We start from the raw sequence: 19,815 nt of genomic DNA on the forward strand, positions 1-19,815 counted from the left end.
GGCTGAATGAGGGCTGGAAGCGGAGCGGCCAGAAGCAGGGGGCGGGGCTTGTTCATTTGCCCCACCCCCTGCACCTCACCCGGGGGAACTGCGTTCCCCCCCAAAATGACCTCTGCCCCTCACCACCTTTGATGCCCTTCTCTGGACACGTCCCAGCTTGTCTACATCCTTCTTAAATTGTGGTGCCCAAAACTGAACACGATACCCTGCCGGGAACTAAACCTAGGAAACTTCTGCATGCAAAGCAGACGTTCTACCCCTGAGCCACAGCCCCTAAATGACCTCTGCCCCTCACCACCTTTGATGCCCTTCTCTGGACACGTCCCAGCTTGTCTACATCCTTCTTAAATTGTGGTGCCCAAAACTGAACACGATACCCTGCCGGGAACTAAACCTAGGAAACTTCTGCATGCAAAGCAGACGTTCTACCCCTGAGCCACAGCCCCTCCAGCTCATCCCTCCAAGCCCACGTTCCTTGCTATGTCCTCACCATCTGGAAGTTCTGGAGCTCCATCAAGGTCTTCTTGTCCACGATGATCTGCCCCTTGAGCTTACAGTGGAACGCTTCCTCCACTCGCTTGTAGGGCGACATTTCCTCCAGGGACAGCAGGAGAGGAGGTGCCTCACTGGGAGGGGCTGGCAGTGCTGGGGACGCCCGCCGTTCAGTAGCTTCTGAAAGAAAAGCAAGCAGAAGGCCTACATTAGTTGTGTTCCACACTGACCCTTTCATGGTGGTTTTCTTTCCAGAGGATGTGTCTGTTTGGCCCGAATTCTCACATACTGGAATGTGAGGTAGCAAAGTTGCACAGATATAACTGCCACTGTCCCACCAGCATCACATTAAAGTTGGGCCTTTGTACCCCATATCTGAAATCCCAGATTTTTATTTATTTTTTTAAATTTTTTATTGTTTTTGTTTTTGTGGCGCAAATAGACCTGTTCCATTCAGAAGGGTTTTCACATAAAAGTCAACACCAGCCTGAGCATGGAACAACTCAAAGAAACAGGACAAGATCGGAAAACGTGGAGAGAGAGCCGGCCCATAGAATCGCCAAGAGTCGGACACGACTGAATAGCTAACAACAACAACCCCATATCTGGGAAGCTACACAGAAATAAAAAACATAAGAAAAGACCTGCTGGATCAGATCAAAGACCCACCTATTTCCATATTCTGTATGTCACAGTGGCCAACCCAGGTCTCCTAGAAGTAGGTTTCCCATTTACCTGCCTAGGCAGCAGAAATATCATGCCCCAGCCCCAGTTTCCTGCCCCCCAATAATGGAGGAGCAGGAGAAAAAAATGGCCTCCCTGTTGTGACACTCTAAGAATTTACCCTACTCTCTATGATAAAAACCATAGAGAGTACGAGAGGCAGCCTAGAGTGTCACCCAGAAGTGACATCATATCCTCCTCAAACTCCGCCTTCCTTAGGCACTCCCCCAAATGTCCCAGCATTTGTAGAGGCAGCATTGGGAACCTTACACACAAGTCCCTCAAGCAAGGCATGAAGGCAACAGCTCTCCCTCATTGTTCCATCACCCCGATGGAGAGTGCTAGGTAAAATCTGGGGAAACAGCTGTGAACCTTTAAGGACGCAACTGCTGAAATCCCAGATTGTTTTTTGCAGCTCAGATAGACCTGTCCATTCAGAAACGCTTTCACATAAAACCTGCTAACTGCTGCTGGCCAGTCAGCTGCTGGCTAAGGTCACATGACCCTGACTCCCTCCTCTTACCTTTCAACATCTCCTTGAACTCTTGCAGCAAGACTTCCTGGGTGACTTCAGCGCCAGGAGGACCAGGTGGCCCTGGGGGCCCCGGAGGGCCAACAAGCCCACGCTTGAAAAAAAGAGAGAGAAAGGTAAAGATAAAACAATAACATACAAATTAAGCTGGGTTTACTCTGAACCTGCTCTAAGAAAGAAGGAACATACATAATTACCCTGTTGGCCCAGTCTACTGTGGCTGGCATGGAACATGTGAAGCTGCTTTATACAGAGACCAATCGTCTTGCTCCTCTCCAACATTCCACCCCTCCCCCGCTGATATTCCTTCTCATCCTCTCAACATTCCTTCTCATCCTCTCAACATTCCTTCTCAACCTCCCAATATTCCATCCCCCATCCCAACATTCCACTACTCCCTAGTACAGAGTTCTCTGTGATATGTGATATGCTCTGAACACCAGTGGCTCTCCCAGCCCTGTTATCTCAGATCCTTTTGCTGGAGATGCCATCAATGCCAAACTTCTTTTAACCTGAACCTATGAACCACAGTGAGTATGTCATGCCCACTGTTCAAGCAATCAAGTCTAAACCATATGCTTTGTCTCAGATTTCTGTAATCGTAGTCCTATTACATTGCTTACTAGCTATCTCAGCCTGTTCATTGTATCGATTTCCCCTGTGTGATCCACCTTGAGTCTCAGTGAGAAAAGGGGACTCTAAATAATGGAAATACGTAATAAATATGATCACAGAAAATCAAGGAGTACAATCATAGCCACCAGATGGATGAAAACGACTCTTGCTGCCGGGGACCCCAGCCCTTGACCATACTGCCTGAACCAAATCACACAGGCCCCACAGAGTTAATTGGTTTAGGCCCCATTGTGGACTCTAGTTTTTGGTCTCACTAGGATAGGAGGCCCCGATCTTTTTGAACCTTTGGACCTGTTTGGAATTTTGAGGCAGCGTGGCCACAGGAGGTGAAGCCAAGCACACAAACACACACACAAGAAGATGGGGGATGTGAAATATAATCATATACACACAGAGAAAGTAGAAGCCAATAACACAGAGAGAGGGAAGGCAATAATGATGATGACCAATGGGTGAAAGGGAAGATAAAACACAGAGAGAAACAGACCAAAGGGGGAAAGGGATATAACACAGAGAGAGAAGACCTAGGGTTTATAACACACACACACACAGAAAATTCAGGTGGAAAGCCCCTGTATTTGTACAAAAGCAGCCAATCACTGGCCCTGCCTTCACCATGGCCCCCTCCTACCTTCCTGCAGCACATGGCAGGCACCCGGGGAAGTGTCTGTGAGCACCATGTTGGGGAACCCTGTATTAGGGTGTAGTGGAATGTTGGGATGGGGGATGGAATATTGAGAGGCTGAGAGGGAATGTTGAGAGGATGAGAAGGAATGTTGAGAGGATGAGAAGGAATGTCAGCAGAGGGGGATGGACTGTTGGGAGAGGGGATGGAAATTTAGGAGAATGAAGCTGGATAGCAAGAAAGCGGACTGAATGGGTTCAAAAGTCGGCAGGAGTTTCTGGAAGAGCAGGAAGAAATGTTTAGAGAAGGGGACATAATGTTGGGAACTGGCTGCTTTAACACTGGCAATAGACTACTGTTGTTAAAGGCCAGCTACACTTTCAGGAACAACCTACTAATTTCTTATCTTTCCCTCTGCATCTCTTTTTGTTGTTGCCATCATCAGGACGATGTACAAATGAAATCCATGTGCGACGTGGGTCGGTGATGCGAGGGTCTGGAGACTCAAGCATCTAAGGAGAGAAGAAGAAGTATTTGAAGGCAATGTGAATTTTACCCATTTTAAATCAACTTTAAAAAAAAAAAAGTTCCAGCATTCAACATTCCTTGTTCTCTGACAAACCAGACAAACAGAAGGTAAATTCTGGATCTGAAATAAGAGGTGATGAATTTTAGATTTAAAAAAAAAATCTTACCCGGAGTACCCAAAATACTAGAACTTGAGGGCATCCAATAAAGCTGATGGGCAGTAGGTTCAGGATGGACAAAAGGAAACACTCCTTTATATACAGGCAGGGATTAAAACGTGGAATTCCCTGCCAGAGGATGTAGTGATGGCCACAGGAATAAACAGCTTTGAAAGGGGATTAGACAAATTAATGGAGGAGAGATCTATCAGTGGCTACTAGCCATGGTGACGAAAGGGAATCTCTATGTTCAGAGGCAGCTAACCTCTGAAGACACTGGCAGTGTCAGGAGGGGAAGGTCTCAGCCTCTGCGCCCTGTTGATTGGCCGTCCAGAGGAGCTGGTTGGCCGCTGTGTGAGACAGGATGCTGGACTAGATGGTCCGTTTGTCTGATCCAGCACGGCTTTTCTTACGTTCTTATGTTTTCAGATTTGCATGTGGGAATTCCCTGCTCAGTTCAGAAGCTCAGATGTCAAATTGCAACCAACATGGGGTGTGAATATAGACATGGTGTTGTTTAAAAAAATAATAACTATCAGATGTCAAATTGCAACCAACATGGGGGTGTGAATATAGACATGGTGTTGTTTTTAAAAATAATAACTACTCCAGTTGCTGCTCTTGTTAGCATCATGAAACGCATATTCTTCTTTCCAGATTTAAAAAACATACAGGTAGGTGTCAAAAGTAAGAGGTTCTGGGAGGATTTTAAAAGATGAAGCAGGCTTTTGATGGGATGGGAATGCACAAATGTTGGCAATGAAACATCCTATGAAAGAATGAAGACAGATGTAATATAGGAAGGTTGAAGACAGATGTAACATAAGAGGATTCACAGTTGCCTACTACCACTTCAAAAATGAACTGTTTTTGCCCTGACCTGGATAGCCCAGGCAAGCCTGATCTCGTCTGATCTCAGAAGCTAAGCAGGGTCAGCATGGGCTAGTAATTGGAGGGCGACCTCCAAGGAATACCAGGGTTGTGATGCAGAGGCAGGCAATGGCAAGCCACCTCTAAACATCCCTGTGTCTTCAAGCCCCACTAGGGGTCACCAGAAGTCAGCTTGACTTGATGGTAAAAAAAAAGATCTGTTTTCTGCCTTCCTCCACCTCCTTCAGGTGGGCTGTCCTGTCCTGGACCTTCCTATCTACTTACTTCCTCCACTGGCTGGGGAAAGTTAACAAAGTTGTCCCCCCCCCAGGTAGAATTTAGTAGACTGAAAGGAAGGAGTGTGGCAGGGTTCAAAAGGAAGAACAGAAACAGCTTCCTTCCATCTCAGGCACCCGGGCAAAAAAGAATAATTGCTTCTCCTTCTATGGGGCGCATATGGATCTTATTCACCCCATTGTCATCATTTTTGCAGGCAATGGTTCTGTACGTGCCTCCTGATGGCAAGGAACAGTGAGTCGTGCAGAGATGCATCGGGCACCCTCCCCTGTGGATAGCTAATTCTGCTGGCTCAGGTGTGGGAATGAACAGATCCTGCCCCCCTTTTCATCCTTCAATTGTACTGGAATTCCCTTCTGTCCTGCATTGTATTCCTCTGTAATTTTGGTTTAACCAGGAATTGAAATGACGAAAATATTCATTTTAAAACTGAAAATAAATTCCAGAAGAGGAGCATGCGTAGTATGCCACAGATGCCAATCCCTCCCACTCATGTGCAGCTTCCCTCCCTTTATGCTACTGATTAGCATGTGCATATTGAGGAGAAGAAGAGGAGATTGGATTTATACCCCGCCCTTCACTACCCAAAGCAGTCTCAGAGCAGCTTACCCTTCCCCTCCCCACAACAGACACCCTGTGAGGTAGGTGGGGCAGAGGGAGCTCCTTCGAGGACTGCTCATGAGAGATCAGCTCTGAGAGAACTTATAACGGACCCAAGGTCTCACCAGCAAGCTGCGTGTGGAGGAATGGGGAATCAAACCCGGTTCTCCCACATTAGAGTCCGCGCTCTTAACCACCCCACCAAACTGATGAAACATTTTCCGTGCAGCATTTTCCGAGGCTGCACGCGGACACCCACATATTGCTTAAACCCTGCACAAAAAAAAGAACCTTCGCATTACCACGCAATCACATCAAGATACCTTTTTTTTCTTTTTTGCCATTTTTTAAATCGTACATGTACTTGCTGCTGGAATGAGAGACTCTCAGCATGCCTGGACACTGGTGTGTGTGGGGGTGGTGGGGGTGGTGCTACATCTCCTTGAATGGGATGCCTCTATTTGTCTTAACCTGAGAGCTGCCCTCCAACTCCTTCTTTTTCCCTTTGTCCTCTCATTCTCTCTACATGGCCTTCCATAGAGACCCCATGTCTCTACGGGTCTCTCCTGTAGAGATGTTGCCCTCATCCTCCCACACACACGATGCCGGACAAGCCGGCCGTTTGTGATAGGGAAAGCCCTCTTTCGGTCAGGCTTCTCTCTCTCCTTTCGACTACAACCTGAATGTGAGCTGGATCTACTTGAGTAAATGTAAGTTTGCCCTTTTTTGCAATATACTTCTTGGGAGATTTATTTAATGCACTCGGTATCACGCTCCTATTACCTGGCAAAACTTGGCTAAATGAACCAAATATCCCAATACTTGCAACACAGAAGAGGTGAAAAGGCATGACAAGACTAAAAGCCCCCAAACATTGTGCAGGATGAATTCTCCCTCCCCTTCCCCGTTTGAAAATAAACACTTGAACAATGCGGAATTCCTAATACATCAGTTCTATCTTAGGAATCAATGAACTAAAGTGGACAGGAGTGGGCGAATTTAACTCAGAAGACCATTATATTTACTACTGTGGCCAGGAATCTCGTAGAAAAAATGGTGTGGCCTTTATAGTCAACAAGAGAGTGCAAAAGTCAGTACTGGGATACAATCTCAAAAATGACAGAATGATTTATGTCCGATTCAAAGGCAAACCATTCAACATCACAGTAATCCAAGTCTATGCCCCAACCACTGATGCAGAAGAGGCTGAAGTGGACCGGTTCTATGAAGACCTACAACACCTCCTAGAACTAACACCAAAAAATGATGTCCTCATCATCATAGGGGACTGGAATGCTAAAGTAGGAAGTCAAAAGGTAACCGGAATAACAGACAAGTTTGGCCTTGGAAAGCAAAATGAAGCAGGGCAAAGGTTAACAGAGTTTTGTCAAGAGAACACACTGGTCATAGCGAACACCCTTTTCCAACAACCTAAGAGGCGACTCTACACATGGACATCACCAGATGGGCAACACCAAAATCAGATTGACTATATAATTTGCAGTCAAAGATGGAGAAGCTCTATCCAGTCAGTAAAAACAAGACCTGGAGCTGACTGTGGTTCAGATCATGAGCTACTCATTGCAAAATTCAGACTTAAACTGAAGAAAATTGGGAAAACCACGAGGCCATTCAGGTTTGACCTAGATCGCATCCCTGATGAATATACAGTAGAGGTGAAGAATAGATTCAAGGGTCTGGATTTGATAGATAGAGTGCCTGAAGAACTATGGACAGAGGTTCGTGACATCGTACAGGAGGCAGCAATCACCACCATCCCAAAGAAAAAGAAATGTAAGAAAGCAAAGTGGCTTTCTGATGAGGCTTTACAAATAGCAGAGGAAAGAAGGAAAGCGAAAGGCAAAGGCGAAAAGGAAAGATTTACCCAACTGAACGCAGATTTCCAGAGAACAGCAAGGAGAGATAAGGAGGCCTTCCTGAATGAACAGTGCAAAGTAATAGAAGAAAACAATAGAATGGGAAGGACTAGAGATCTCTTCAAGAAAATTGGAGAAATCAAGGGAGCGTTCCATGCAAAGCTGGCCATGATAAAGGACAAAAACGGTAGGGACCTAACAGAAGCAGAAGAGATTAGGAAAAGATGGCAAGAATACACAGAAGAACTATACAAGAAAGACCTCAATGTCCTTGACAAACACGACGGTATAATCACTGACCTTGAGCCAGACATCCTGGAATGTGAAGTTAAATGGGCCTTAGAAAGCATTACTAACAACAAAGCTAGTGGAGGTGATGGTATTCCAGCTGAGCTATTCAAAGTCTTAGAAGATGATGCTGTTAAAGTTCTGCACTCCATTTGCCAGCAAATTTGGAAAACGCAACAGTGGCCACAGGATTGGAAAAGATCAGTATACATTCCAATCCCAAAGAAGGGCAATGCCAAGGAATGTTCAAACTATCGCACAATTGCACTCATATCACACGCTAGCAAGGTCATGCTCAAGATCCTACAAGCTAGGCTTCAACAGTACGTGGATAGAGAACTACCAGAAGTACAAGCTGGGTTTCGAAGAGGTAGAGGAACGAGAGATCATATTGCCAACATTCGCTGGATTATGGAGAAAGCAAGAGAGTACCAGAAAAATATCTACTTCTGCTTCATTGACTATGCTAAAGCCTTTGACTGTGTGGATCACAACAAACTATGGCAGGTCCTTAAAGAGATGGGAGTACCAGACCACCTCACATGTCTCTTGAGAAACCTGTATAAGGGCCAAGAAGCGACAGTTAGAACCGGATACGGAACAACTGATTGGTTCAGCATAGGAAAAGGAGTACGACAAGGATGTATACTGTCACCTTGCTTATTTAATATATATGCAGAGTACATCATGCGAAATGCTGGCCTGGATGAATCACAAGCGGGAATTAAGATTGCTGGGGAAAAGATCAACAACCTCAGATATGCAGATGATACCACTCTAATGGCTGAAAGTGAAAAGGATCTAAAGAGCCTCTTGCTCAGAGTAAAAGAGGAGAGCGCAAAAGTGGGCTTGAAGCTCAACATCAAAAAAACTAAGATCATGGCATCCGGCCCCATCACTCCTTGGCAAATAGAAGGGGAAGTCGTGGAAGTAGTGACAGACTTCACGTTCCTGGGATCCCAGATCACCGCAGACTGTGACTGCAGCCATGAAATTAAAAGACGCCTGCTCCTTGGGAGGAAAGCGATGGCGAACCTAAACAGCATGATAAAAAGTAGAGACATCACCCTGCCAACAAAAGTCCGCATGGTCAAAGCAATGGTATTCCCAGTAGTCATGTATGGCTGCGAGAGCTGGACTATAAGGAAGGCCGAGCGCCGAAGAATAGATTCTTTTGAACTATGGTGCTGGAGAAGACTCTTGAGAGTCCCTTGGACTGCAAGAAGAACAAATCAGTCAATCCTCAAAGAAATCAACCCTGACTGTTCCCTGGAAGGCCAGATAATGAAACTGAAGCTCAAATACTTTGGCCACCAAATGAGAAGGGAGCACTCACTGGAGAAGACCCTGATGCTGGGAAAGATTGAAGGTCAAAGAAGACGGGGACGGCAAAGGATGAGATGGTTAGACAGTGTCATCGATGCAACGAACATGAAGTTGAGCCAACTTCAGAGGACGGCAGAAGACAGGAAGGCCTGCGTGAACTGGTCCATGGGGTCACGAAGAGTCGGACTCGACTGTGCGACTGAACAACAACAAATCCTAGAAACAACTTTAGTATTCAAGGAAAAACTAGATGAGGAGAATTTTGGAATCTACCCTATTAGGCTTGTCATTTGCCCATCCGTGGGAGGTGAGCCACCCCCGGGACGACACTTTTATTTGGGCAAAAGCTCTATGGTATAATTAGCTTCTACCATAGAGTTTTGCCCCAAAACTAGAGCATCGCCCCCCAATGCCCTCGATGTGTGTACTTCACTTCCAGGTCATGTAGGCATGCTGTGTTAATTTCCAGCATTCTTCCTTTGGGGGGTAATTTCCCCCCGCTGGCCAGCTGGTTGTTGGTGGAGAGGAGGGCCCCAAAAGCAGGGGACCCCTCCCCCACCGGGGTGGGGGTCTGGCATCCATACCTCCCAGGCTCTACCCCCAAATCTCCAGGCATTTTGCAACTTGGAGTTGGCAATCCAAGCCAAGTGGGGTTCAACTTACACCCTAGGAAACTCTGGCATGAAACCCCCGTTCCTGACATCTTTAAGCAAATGATCATGCAGATAAATTTCTGTTTCGACAAGAATCCTCAGGGATGTGTACGCAGGGTGCAATTTTCCTGGAACAAATACATACACACTCGCTGCAAAACCTGGCATAATTCAGCTTCCTGAACATGAAAGATCCTTGTTGTTGTTTTCAAAGAATAAGGGCCTAACTCTTCCCTTGTGCGGCAACACCTGCTAAGATGACAGAAACGGGAGAGGGACCCCATGCAATCCCTTGTGGTTGGAAGACGGTTGCCAGCTTCCAAATGGGCACTGGAGTCCTCCCAGAATTGCAATGGATCTCCAGACGACAGAGATCAGTTCTCTTTGGGGTTACCAACCTCCAGGTGCCACCTGGCGATCTGGTATTACAACTGATCTCCGGATGACCAAGATCAGTGGCCTGGAAGAAAATGGCCACTTCAGAGAGTGTGATATACTGCTGAGTTTCTTCCCCTCCCCAACACTGCCCTCCCAAGAGAGCCAGTTTGGTGTAATGGCTAGGGGTGCCGACTCTAATCTCAAAGAACCGGGTTTGATTCCCCGCTCCTCCGCATGCAGCTGCTGGAGTGACCTTGCGTCAGTCACAAGTTCTCTCAAGGGCAGTTCTCTCAGAGCTCTCTCGGCCCCGCCTACCTCACAGGGTGTCCTGTTGTGTGGAGGGGAGGGGAAAGGAGATTGTAAGCCGCTCTGAGACTCCTTTGGGTAGTGAAGGGTGGGGGTATAAATCCAGTCTCTTCTTCTTCTTCCTCCACCTCTACATCTCCAGAAATTTTCCAGCCTGGAGCTGGTAACCTGGGGAGCAACTCCAAGCCATCCTGTGCTCTGGGTTGGGCGGCTGGCCCCAAAGCAGGGCCTGAAAACCTCCCAGAATTACAACCAGGGCTATTTTTGGGCAGGAACGCACAGGAACGGAGTTCCGGCTGGCTCCTGAGTTGGCCACGCCCAGCAGGAACTCATTAGCATAATAGGCCACACCCAACAGCAGAAACTCATTTGGATTGGCTACATTAGGGGTGTGTGGCCTAACATGCAAAGGAGTTCCTGCTACAAAGAAAGCCCTGGGTTTTGACAACAAACAAGGTAAACAGAATAAGAAGGGAAAGGTGGGTGTGGCTGGATGACCACACTTCTGGTAACATGGGGGAGTGGCCTAATATGCCAATGAGCTGTGCTGTCAGGGGTGTGGCCTATTATGCGAATGAGTTCCTGCTGGGCTTTTTCTACAAAAAGAGCCCTGATTACAACTGATCTCCAGACCACAGAGACCAGTTCCCCTGGGAGAAAACGGCTCTGCTGCGGGATGGATTCTATAGCATCACACCCCACTTAAGTCCCTCCCCTCCGTAAACCCCGCCCTCCCCAGGCTCCACCCCTAAATCACCCAGAATTCCCCGACTTCTTCAACAGTCAGAAGTTGTCCTTGAACTCTCCCACATGTACATATTAGGTGGCAAAGAGGTGTAGCATAGGGTTGCCAACCCCCAGGTGACGGCTGGAGACCTCCCAGAATTACAAAAGACGACCAGACTATGTAAATCCCTTGCTTGTCCATTTAAAACACGTGTTCCACTTCACCTGGAGCAAACAGCTGCTTTGGGAGGGGGACTATACGGCATCGTACCCTAACCAAGGAGTCCCAATGCTCCCTCTAAGCTCTGGAGTCTTGTGAGCAAAAACTCTACTTTGTGAGCGACTGGCATTAAGAACATAAGAGACGCCAATGTTGGATCAGGCCAAAGGCCCATCCAGTCCAACACTCTGTGTCACACAGTGGCCAGAAATACCAATGCCATCAGGAGGTCCACCAGTGGGGCCAGGACATTAGAAGCCCTCCCACTGTTGACACCCCCCCAAGCACCAAGAAGACAGAGCATCACTTGCCCCAGAGTCCCTATCTATACCTTGTGGCTAATAGCCACTGATGGACCTCTGCTCCGTATGCTTATCTAATTCCCTTTTGAAGCCGTCCATGCTTGTAGCCGCCACCACTTCCTGTGGCAGTGAATTCCAAGTGTTAATCACTCTTTGGGTGAAGAAGGACTTCCTTTTATCCGTTCTAACCCAACCGCTCAGCAATTTCATGGAGTGCCCACGAGTTCTTGTATTGTGAGAAAGGGAGAAAAGCACCTCTCTCTCTACCTGTGAGCAGGCGATTTGGCTGCTGCACAGATTAGTTTGCTCTGGAGCCATCCCTCCTGAGCCAAGAGAAGAAGGTGTGAGCCGGAGGCTAGAAAACAGAGCTGGCTCACACCAGACCCGTAGCCAGGAATTTCTAATTCGGGGAGCATTTTCATTCTTCGGGGGGCCCTAAATAAATCAATGAAAGGTAACTCACGTGCTTCAGGTGTCCCCAGAGAGAGGTGCAGTGCAGGGGGAAGGCAAAGAGAAACGGCGGCACAGGGGGAGTTTGTGGCAGCCACCGCATCTTGCCGGAGGGGGGGCTGGGTTGAAAGAAAGTCAGGGGGCCTTGGAAGAAAGTCAGGGGGCGGGCCCCAAAATGACCCACTGTAGCGACGGGCACGGGTCGGGCCCGGCTCACACTAACTCAGCTTAGAGGGAGCACTCCCTAAAGCCCACCCTCCTAGGATCCACCCTCAAATCTCCAGTTATTTCCAATCCCAGAGTTGGCAACGTAAGCTGCATTTCCTATGGAAACAGTTTGGGGGGGGTCCAGATAAAATTGCTTCAGGGCCCCCGTCTGGGGCACCAGCCACCCTTTGGGGGGAGCGCCGGCTTTGCCAACTCCATTGAGTCCTGTTTTGGCCCCAGGTGGCTGCTGGCGAAACCGCAGCCGTCTGCTCCTCAAGCCAGCCAAAGGAAGTGTGGGTCCTGAGTCAGTCCTCGCAGAGCGCGTCCCTGCATTCCATGATAATTGAGTTATTAGTGTCAAAAGCACAGCACTCCCTCCCGTCTCGCAGACATCCCTGGAACGGGACCAGGAGGCAGCGATTCTGGGAGACCCCAAATTGCTAGCTCTGAAGCAAGCGTGGGAGGGAGGGGTGGAATCAGCCCCACGAAGGCACTCCTGGCTCCGACTGGGCTAGAAGAATCTGGCCCTGCGTGTTCCCTGTTTAAGGCCGCCGCCTGAGGATCACGCACCCCAACAGGTGAGAGTTCAGGGTTCGTGTTTGTCAAATGAAATTCTCCTCCTTCAGATTTCTTCCCGGCTTTCAGATGAAGAAGAGGAGGAGGAGGAAGAAGAAATTGGATTTATACCCCGCCCTTCACTGCCCGAAGGAGTCTCAGAGCGGCTTACAATCTCCTTCCCTTCCCCTCCCCACAACAGACACCCTGTGAGGCAGGTGGGGCCGAGAGAGCTCTTTCGAGGACTGCCCTTGAGAGAACAGCTCCGAGAGAACTTGTGACTGACCCAAGGTCACACCAGCAGCTGCATGTGGAGACGCGGGGAATCAAGGCCGGTTCTCCCAGATTAGTCTCCGCTCTCCTAATCACTCCATCAAACTGGTAGAGCTGATGCATTCAAAAGAGGGTTTCCAAGTCCCCCCTGGGCACAATTGCCATCTCCAGGCTGGGGAGCTCCTGGAGATTTGGGGGTGGAGCCTAGCGAGGACAGGGACCTCCATTGTGTACCATGACACAGAGTCCACCCCCCAAATTGGCCATTTCCTTCAAGAGAACTGATCTCTGTCATCTGGAGATGAGCTGTAATTCCAGGGAATCACCAGGTCCCACCTGGAGGGTGGTATCCCTCATTTGGACCAGCGTTCCCTCTAAGCTGAGTCAGTGTGAGCCAGCTCACAGTTTTTTTAGCCTCCGGCGCATACATTTTTTGTCTTCGCTCAGGAAGGATGGCTCCAGAGCAAACTAATTCCTGCAGTAGCCAAATCGCTGGCTCACAAAGTAGGATTTTGGCTCACAAGACTCCACAGCTTAGAGGGAACACTGATTTGGACCCGTCCGTTCTATCAGGGTCCCGCCTGCAACAAATGCACCAGAGCACATGTGCACATTAGGGAAGCACCCCACTCAAAGAACCATGGTGAAATCGCAGCTAGGTGGGGCGGGGTTTGGGGAGGGGAGGGAATATATAATGTTGTTGAGTCCACCCTCCAAAGCAGCCATTTTCTCCAGGGGAGCTGATCTCTGTCGTCTGGAGAGCGACTGTAATAGCGGGAGATCTCCAGGTGCCGCCTGGAGGTTGGCCACCCTCGCGCATGCCCAGTGACCGACTGCGCGGGGCCTCCTCTGCCTGCTGCCGCCAGTGTCTTCTTTCAGGGACAAATCCCTCCCGGAGCCTTTCCTCGCCTTCCCCGCAAGCCGCCGTGATTGACGGCTGAAAGGACGGCTCAGCCCTTGCGGTCTTATTATTTAATTACGACGGCATGCACCAGCCATCCGAGGAATAAGCCGGGAAGCCTCTCTGTTGACCTTGGCAGGAGCTGGCAACGGCAGCCGCAACGGCGCTTGCGGCCAAGTCGGGTACGGCCCGAGACCCACATCTGCACCGCCAGGGCAGCCTGGGAGCTGTAGCGTCTGCAGCTCGGGTCCTGACCTGCTGTGGTTAGCGTTGCGGGACCAAGTCTGGGAGCAGTGTTCCCTCTAAGCTGAGTGAGTGTGAGCTAGCTCACAGTTTTTTAGCCTCTGGCTCACAGGTTTTTGTCTCAGCTCAGGAAGGAGGGCTCCAGAGCAAACTAACTTATGCAGTAGCCAAACCACTCGCTCACAACTTTAATGCCAGGAGCTCACAAAGTAGATTTTTTGCTCACAAGACTCCACAGCTTAGAGGGAACATTGTGACGTGGGTTCAAATCTCCATCCCGGTGACTTGGGGCCAATCACACACCCTCGGCCTCACCTACCTCACAGGGTTTTTTTTTGCCAGGTTCCCCCCCGGCCACCGGCAGGAGATGGGGGGGCCATACGGTTTCCAGATCCAGGTTGGGAAACTCCTGGAGATTTGGGAGTGGAGCCTGGAGAGGAAAGGGACCTCAGTGGGGGACAGTGCCGCAGAGTCCACCCTCCAAAGTATCCGTTTCCTCCAGGGGAATGGATCTCCGTAGTCTGGAGATGACCTGTCATCCCGGGGGATCTCCAGGTCCCACCTGGACACTGGCATCCCTACTTTGTTGTGAGGTCCCTGGAAAGCGCAGTCAAGTCACAGCCGACTTATGGTGATCCCATGGAGTTTTCAAGGCAAGAGATGTTCACAGGTGGTTTGTCTGCCTCTGCATAACGACCCTGGTATTCCTTGTAGAGCTGCCAGCCTCCGGGGGGGGGGGGGGGGGGACCGGGGGTTCCCCGGGAATTACAGGCTCCCCCCCGGGGGGCATCTTTTTTTATTCCCATTTCACAGACGGGGAAAACTGAGGCCAATTGCCCAAACTGAGGGACCTGGAAACCTTATGTGAATCTCATCTTTTTTTATTCCCATTTCACAGATGGGGAAAACTGAGGCCAATTGCCCAAGCTGAGGGACCTGGAAACCTTATGTGAATCTCATCTTTTTTTATTCCCATTTCACAGATGGGGAAAACTGAGGCCAATTGCCCAAGCTGAGGGACCTGGAAACCTTATGTGACTCTCATCTTTTTAAATTCCCATTTCACGGATGGGGAAAACTGAGGCCAATTGCCCAAGCTGAGGGACCTGGAAATCTTATGTGACTCTCATCTTTTTTTAATTCCCATTTCACAGATGGGGGAAACTGAGGCCAATTGCCCAAGCTGAGGGACCTGGAAACCTTATGTGACTCTCATCTTTTTTTAATTCCGATTTCACAGATGGGGAAAACTGAGGCCAATTGCCCAAGCTGAGGGACCTGGAAACCTTATGTGACTCTCATCTTTTTAAATTCCCATTTCACGGATGGGGAAAACTGAGGCCAATTGCCCAAGCTGAGGGACCTGGAAATCTTATGTGACTCTCATCTTTTTTTAATTCCCATTTCACAGATGGGGAAAACTGAGGCCAATTGCCCAAGCTGAGGGACCTGGAAACCTTATGTGAATCTCATCTTTTTTTATTCCCATTTCACAGACGGGGAAAACTGAGGCCAATTGCCCAAACTGAGGGACCTGGAAACCTTATGTGAATCTCATCTTTTTTTATTCCCATTTTACAGATGGGGAAAACTGAGGCCAATTGCCCAAGCTGAGGGACCTGGAAACCTTGTGTGAATCACATCTTTTTTAATTCCCATTTCACAGATAGGGAAAACTGAGGCCAATTGCCCAAGACCAATTACTTACCCGAGGAAGTGATGGTTCAGCTGGGACTCGAACCCAGTCCCCAACACCACCCCCCTTCTAATTTTCCTTCCTGCAGGAGCAAGCCCTCTTCCTGCAGCCCAGACACCACCACCGCCACACCAACCTGATGATGCCCTGCCAAACGACAACTTCAGGAATGCTCACCATGTTGGAAAACGCCACTCAACCGACTAATTGACGGGCGCCCCCAAAATTGCCCGGGTAGAAAGAAACCATTGTCTTCTCCAGTTGTCTGCGAGCAGAAAATTTTCTTTTTCTTTTTCCTCCTGGGGGTAATTAGCTCCTATTAACTAATTAACCGCTATGAGGTAATTACCCGCTATTAAGCCCCTGCGCAGACACTCACGGATTTAAAAGAAAATGACACTTCTAAAGAGTTGCAAAACCTTAATGGGAATGAAGTGTCTTGAAGAGGCATTACGGTTTGGATTTTAGGGGGGCCACACCCCGGGTTGAGGTGGATTCCCCCCCCCACTCGACTTCTCTCCCCCCCCTTCTCCCGTCTGCCGACAAGCCCCAAACCGTCTGGCACACCAGATCCAACATCCCTCTGCACGTTCTTGCAGAGACTGCCCGGCACTGATCAATCAAGCCAGGTTGCCAGTCTCCAGGTGGGACCTGGAGTTCTCCCGGAATCACAGCCAATCTCCAGACGACAGAAATCAGTTCCCCTGGAGCAGGGCTCTTTTTGTAGAAAAAGCCCAGCAGGAACTCATTAGCATAGTAGGCCACACCCAAGATCAGAAACTCATTAGCATATTAGGCCACACCCCTGACAGCACAGCTCATTAGCATATTAGGCCTCACCCCCATGTTACCAGAAGTGTGGTCATCCAGTCACACCCACCTTTTGCTTCTTATTCTGTTTACCTTGTCTGTTGTCAAAACCCAGGGCCTTTTTTTGTAGCAGGAACTCCTTTGCATGTTAGGCCACACACCCCTAATGTAGCCAGTCCTAATGAGTTTCTGCTGTTGGGTGTGGCCTATTATGCTAATGAGTTCCTGCTGGGCGTGGCCAACTCGGGAGCCAGCCGGAACTCCGTTCCTGTGCGTTCCGCCCCAAAAATAGCCCTGCCCTGGAGGAACTGTCCGTGTCGAGGGTAGACTCTAGGCCATTACACCTGGCTGAGGCCCCTCCCTCCCCAAATCCCACCAGCCCCAGACTCCACCCCCAAAGTGAACTTGGGCAGATCGTGAGAGGGAGGGCAGGAAGGGTTACATCCGTGCTTAGTTCTCGTGGCCCTTTCCTACACACCCAGGGAAACACCGATTGCCACTTTGGGGTCAAGAAGCCATTTTTCTCCAGGTCAGTTTTGCCAGGGATCCTGGAGGTTTTTTGCCATCTTCTGGGCATGGAGCAGGGGGGTCACTGGGGGAGTGGGGAGAGGGAGGTATTTGTGAATTTCCTGCATTGCACAGGGGGCTGGACTAGATGACCCTGGGGTCCCTTCCAACTCTATGATTCTAAATCTCTAGGGATTTCCGAACCCAGAGCTGGAAACCCTAGGGCAGTGGCACAGAGGACCACTGGGGTCGTCTGGTCCCACCTGGCCACAGGTGAAGATGGTTTTGAAAGGGGGTTAGACAGACGCACGGAGGATATGTCTGTGGGTGGCGCCTTATCAGTGCTTGTCCAGCAAGACTCTTTCCGCACAGTGGTTGAGCAGTCTGCGAGAGCGGATGTGGGCATGATCAGTTGTAAGAATCATGAGAGGTGTGGGGGGGGGCAATGCATTATCCATGTGCCTTTGCACACAGCACAGAGAACGGGGAAACGCAGGCGAAAAGAAGGAGCCGGAAATGTCACCAAGCGGCATGTGCTCCGATTCTGGAATTAATTTCAGAAGATTCTCCTGGATAAACCAGATTTAGAGAGTGGAATGCGCCACCCGGAGAGATTCCAGGGCCAGGGAACTAGACTCCAAGAAGGAGGAGGAGGAGGAGGAGATTGGATTTATGCCCTGCCCTTCACTACCCAAAGGAGTCTCAGAGTGGCTTAAGACCTCCTTTCCCTTCCCTTCTCCACAACAGACACCCTGTGAGGTAGGTGGGGCTGAGAGAGCTCTTTCCAGGACTGCCCTTGAGAGGACAGCTCTTAGACACGAGGGGCAGGCCAGCTGTCTCCATTACTTGACCCCCCTGTCAAGTAAACAGGAAGAGACCCACCAGGATCATCTTGCCAACCTCCAGGTGGTACCTGGGAATCTCCTGCTATTTCAATCGATCTCCGGATGACCGAGATCAGTTCCCCTGGAGGAAATGGCTGCTCTGGAGGGTGGACCCCATGGCATTATAGCCAGCAGAGGCCCCTCCCCTCCCCAAATCCCACCCTCCCTGGGCTCCACCCCCAAATCTCCAGGTATTTCCCAACCCAGAGCTGGCAACCCTGCCCCACCATCTCACAGATGACACCGGCTTTTAACCTCCCCCTCCCCAAAAATTCTCATGTCGAGAACCCCCGTCCGAATGCCGACATTATATACTGCCGAACACTCTCTTCTCTCTCAGTTGGGTGTGAGAGCCAGTTTGGTGCAGTGGTTAAGTGAACAGACTCTAATCCGGGAGAACTGGGTTCGATTCCCCACTCCTCCACTCGCGGCTGCTGGGTGACCTTGGGCAAGCCATCGTTCTGTCAGAGCTGTCCTTGAAAAAGAGCACTTTCTGTCAGAGCTCTCTCAGCCCCACCTCCCTCACAGGGTGTGTCTGTTGTGGGGAAGGGAAGGAAAAGGAGTTTGTAAACCACTCCGAGTGAAGGGCTGGGTAGAAATCCAATCTCTTCTTCTCTTTTTCTTCTTCTTTCTACTCGGCAATACTCGGTCCCGAACGGTTTGAAAATGTAATTACATAAACAACTCCTCTGGAAGTACAGTTTGAAGAATGGTGGAATGTATAGTGGTAATTGGCTTCTGGAACTCACTGCTACAAGATGCGGCAACGGCCACAGCCTTAAATGATGGCCCCCAAAATATATCAAACCGATCCATGGAGTATAAGTCTCCTTCTTCTGTTCTCAGACCCCATATCCATGATCACAGGCCGGAAATGGGAGAAAATTGTAATTTTTGCCACTTGGTTAAAAAAAAATTAATGTATTGATATTAATACGGTCTGTATTCACTTTATAGTTTTCATGTTTTTACCGTGTTGTATATCGCCCAGAGCCCTGCAATAGTAGGGATTGGGCATATTATAAATGTAATATAATAAATAACAGATAAATAGGCATGATAACCAAACAGATTTTTAAGCTGCTTTATACCAGCGTTTTAACATTGATTTTTAAGTGATTTTCCTATTTTTTAAAAAATTGTATTGATATCCTGCCCTTTTTCACCCCAAGGGGGCCCGAAATTGGCTGACATTCTCCCCCTCTCCTCTGTTTTATCCTCACAACAACCCTGTGAGGTAAGTTAGGCGGAGAGCGTGTGACTGGCCCAAGGTCACCCAGCGAGCTTCCATGGCATGAGTGGGGATTCGAACCTGGATCTCCCAGATCCTAATCCGGCACTTTAACCACTACCACAAGTTCTCTCGGATCGCACACTGGGAGAAGTGTGGTGTGTGAATAAATGTTTTAGAGAAGCAAGCAGAAATGGAACCTCCGTGTTCAACAGCAGCGTACCTCCGAACGCTAGATGCTGGTGACTGAAAAACAGCAGACGGGCCTCACCTTCCTTGCTCTGCCAATGAACACCCAGAGCCGTCAGGGCTGGCTGATGCTGGAAACTGGATGCTGGGCTAGAAGAGCTCCTGGTCTGATCGCGCAGGGCGAGCCCCAGGGTGTTAAGGGCGTAGGCAGAGATTAGGAATTGGAGATCTCTCAGAAGTGCAACTGATCTCCAGACGACAGAGATCAGTTCACCCGGGCTGCTTTGGAGGATGGACTCTATGGCAGTATGCCCCACCGAGGTCCTTTCCCT

General features: G+C 49.3%; 1 protein-coding gene across 1 annotated transcript in view; it reads right to left on the bottom strand.

Moving 5' to 3' along the window:
• The window catches only part of FAM132A (family with sequence similarity 132 member A), a 42,371-nt gene that overhangs the window by 18,625 nt on the left and 3,931 nt on the right, over window positions 1-19,815 (bottom strand). Inside the window, exons 2-4 of the mRNA XM_015411675.1 lie at window positions 3,404-3,520; window positions 1,739-1,841; window positions 491-672 (exon numbers count right to left, since the gene is read on the bottom strand). Of these exons, the coding sequence (XP_015267161.1) occupies window positions 491-672; window positions 1,739-1,841; window positions 3,404-3,520 (402 nt within the window). The remainder of the gene's footprint in view (window positions 1-490; window positions 673-1,738; window positions 1,842-3,403; window positions 3,521-19,815) is intronic.

Source organism: Gekko japonicus, unplaced genomic scaffold (assembly GCF_001447785.1).
Source record: "Gekko japonicus isolate JY-2015 unplaced genomic scaffold, Gekko_japonicus_V1.1 scaffold76, whole genome shotgun sequence".
NCBI classification, from domain to species: Eukaryota; Metazoa; Chordata; class Lepidosauria; order Squamata; family Gekkonidae; genus Gekko; species Gekko japonicus.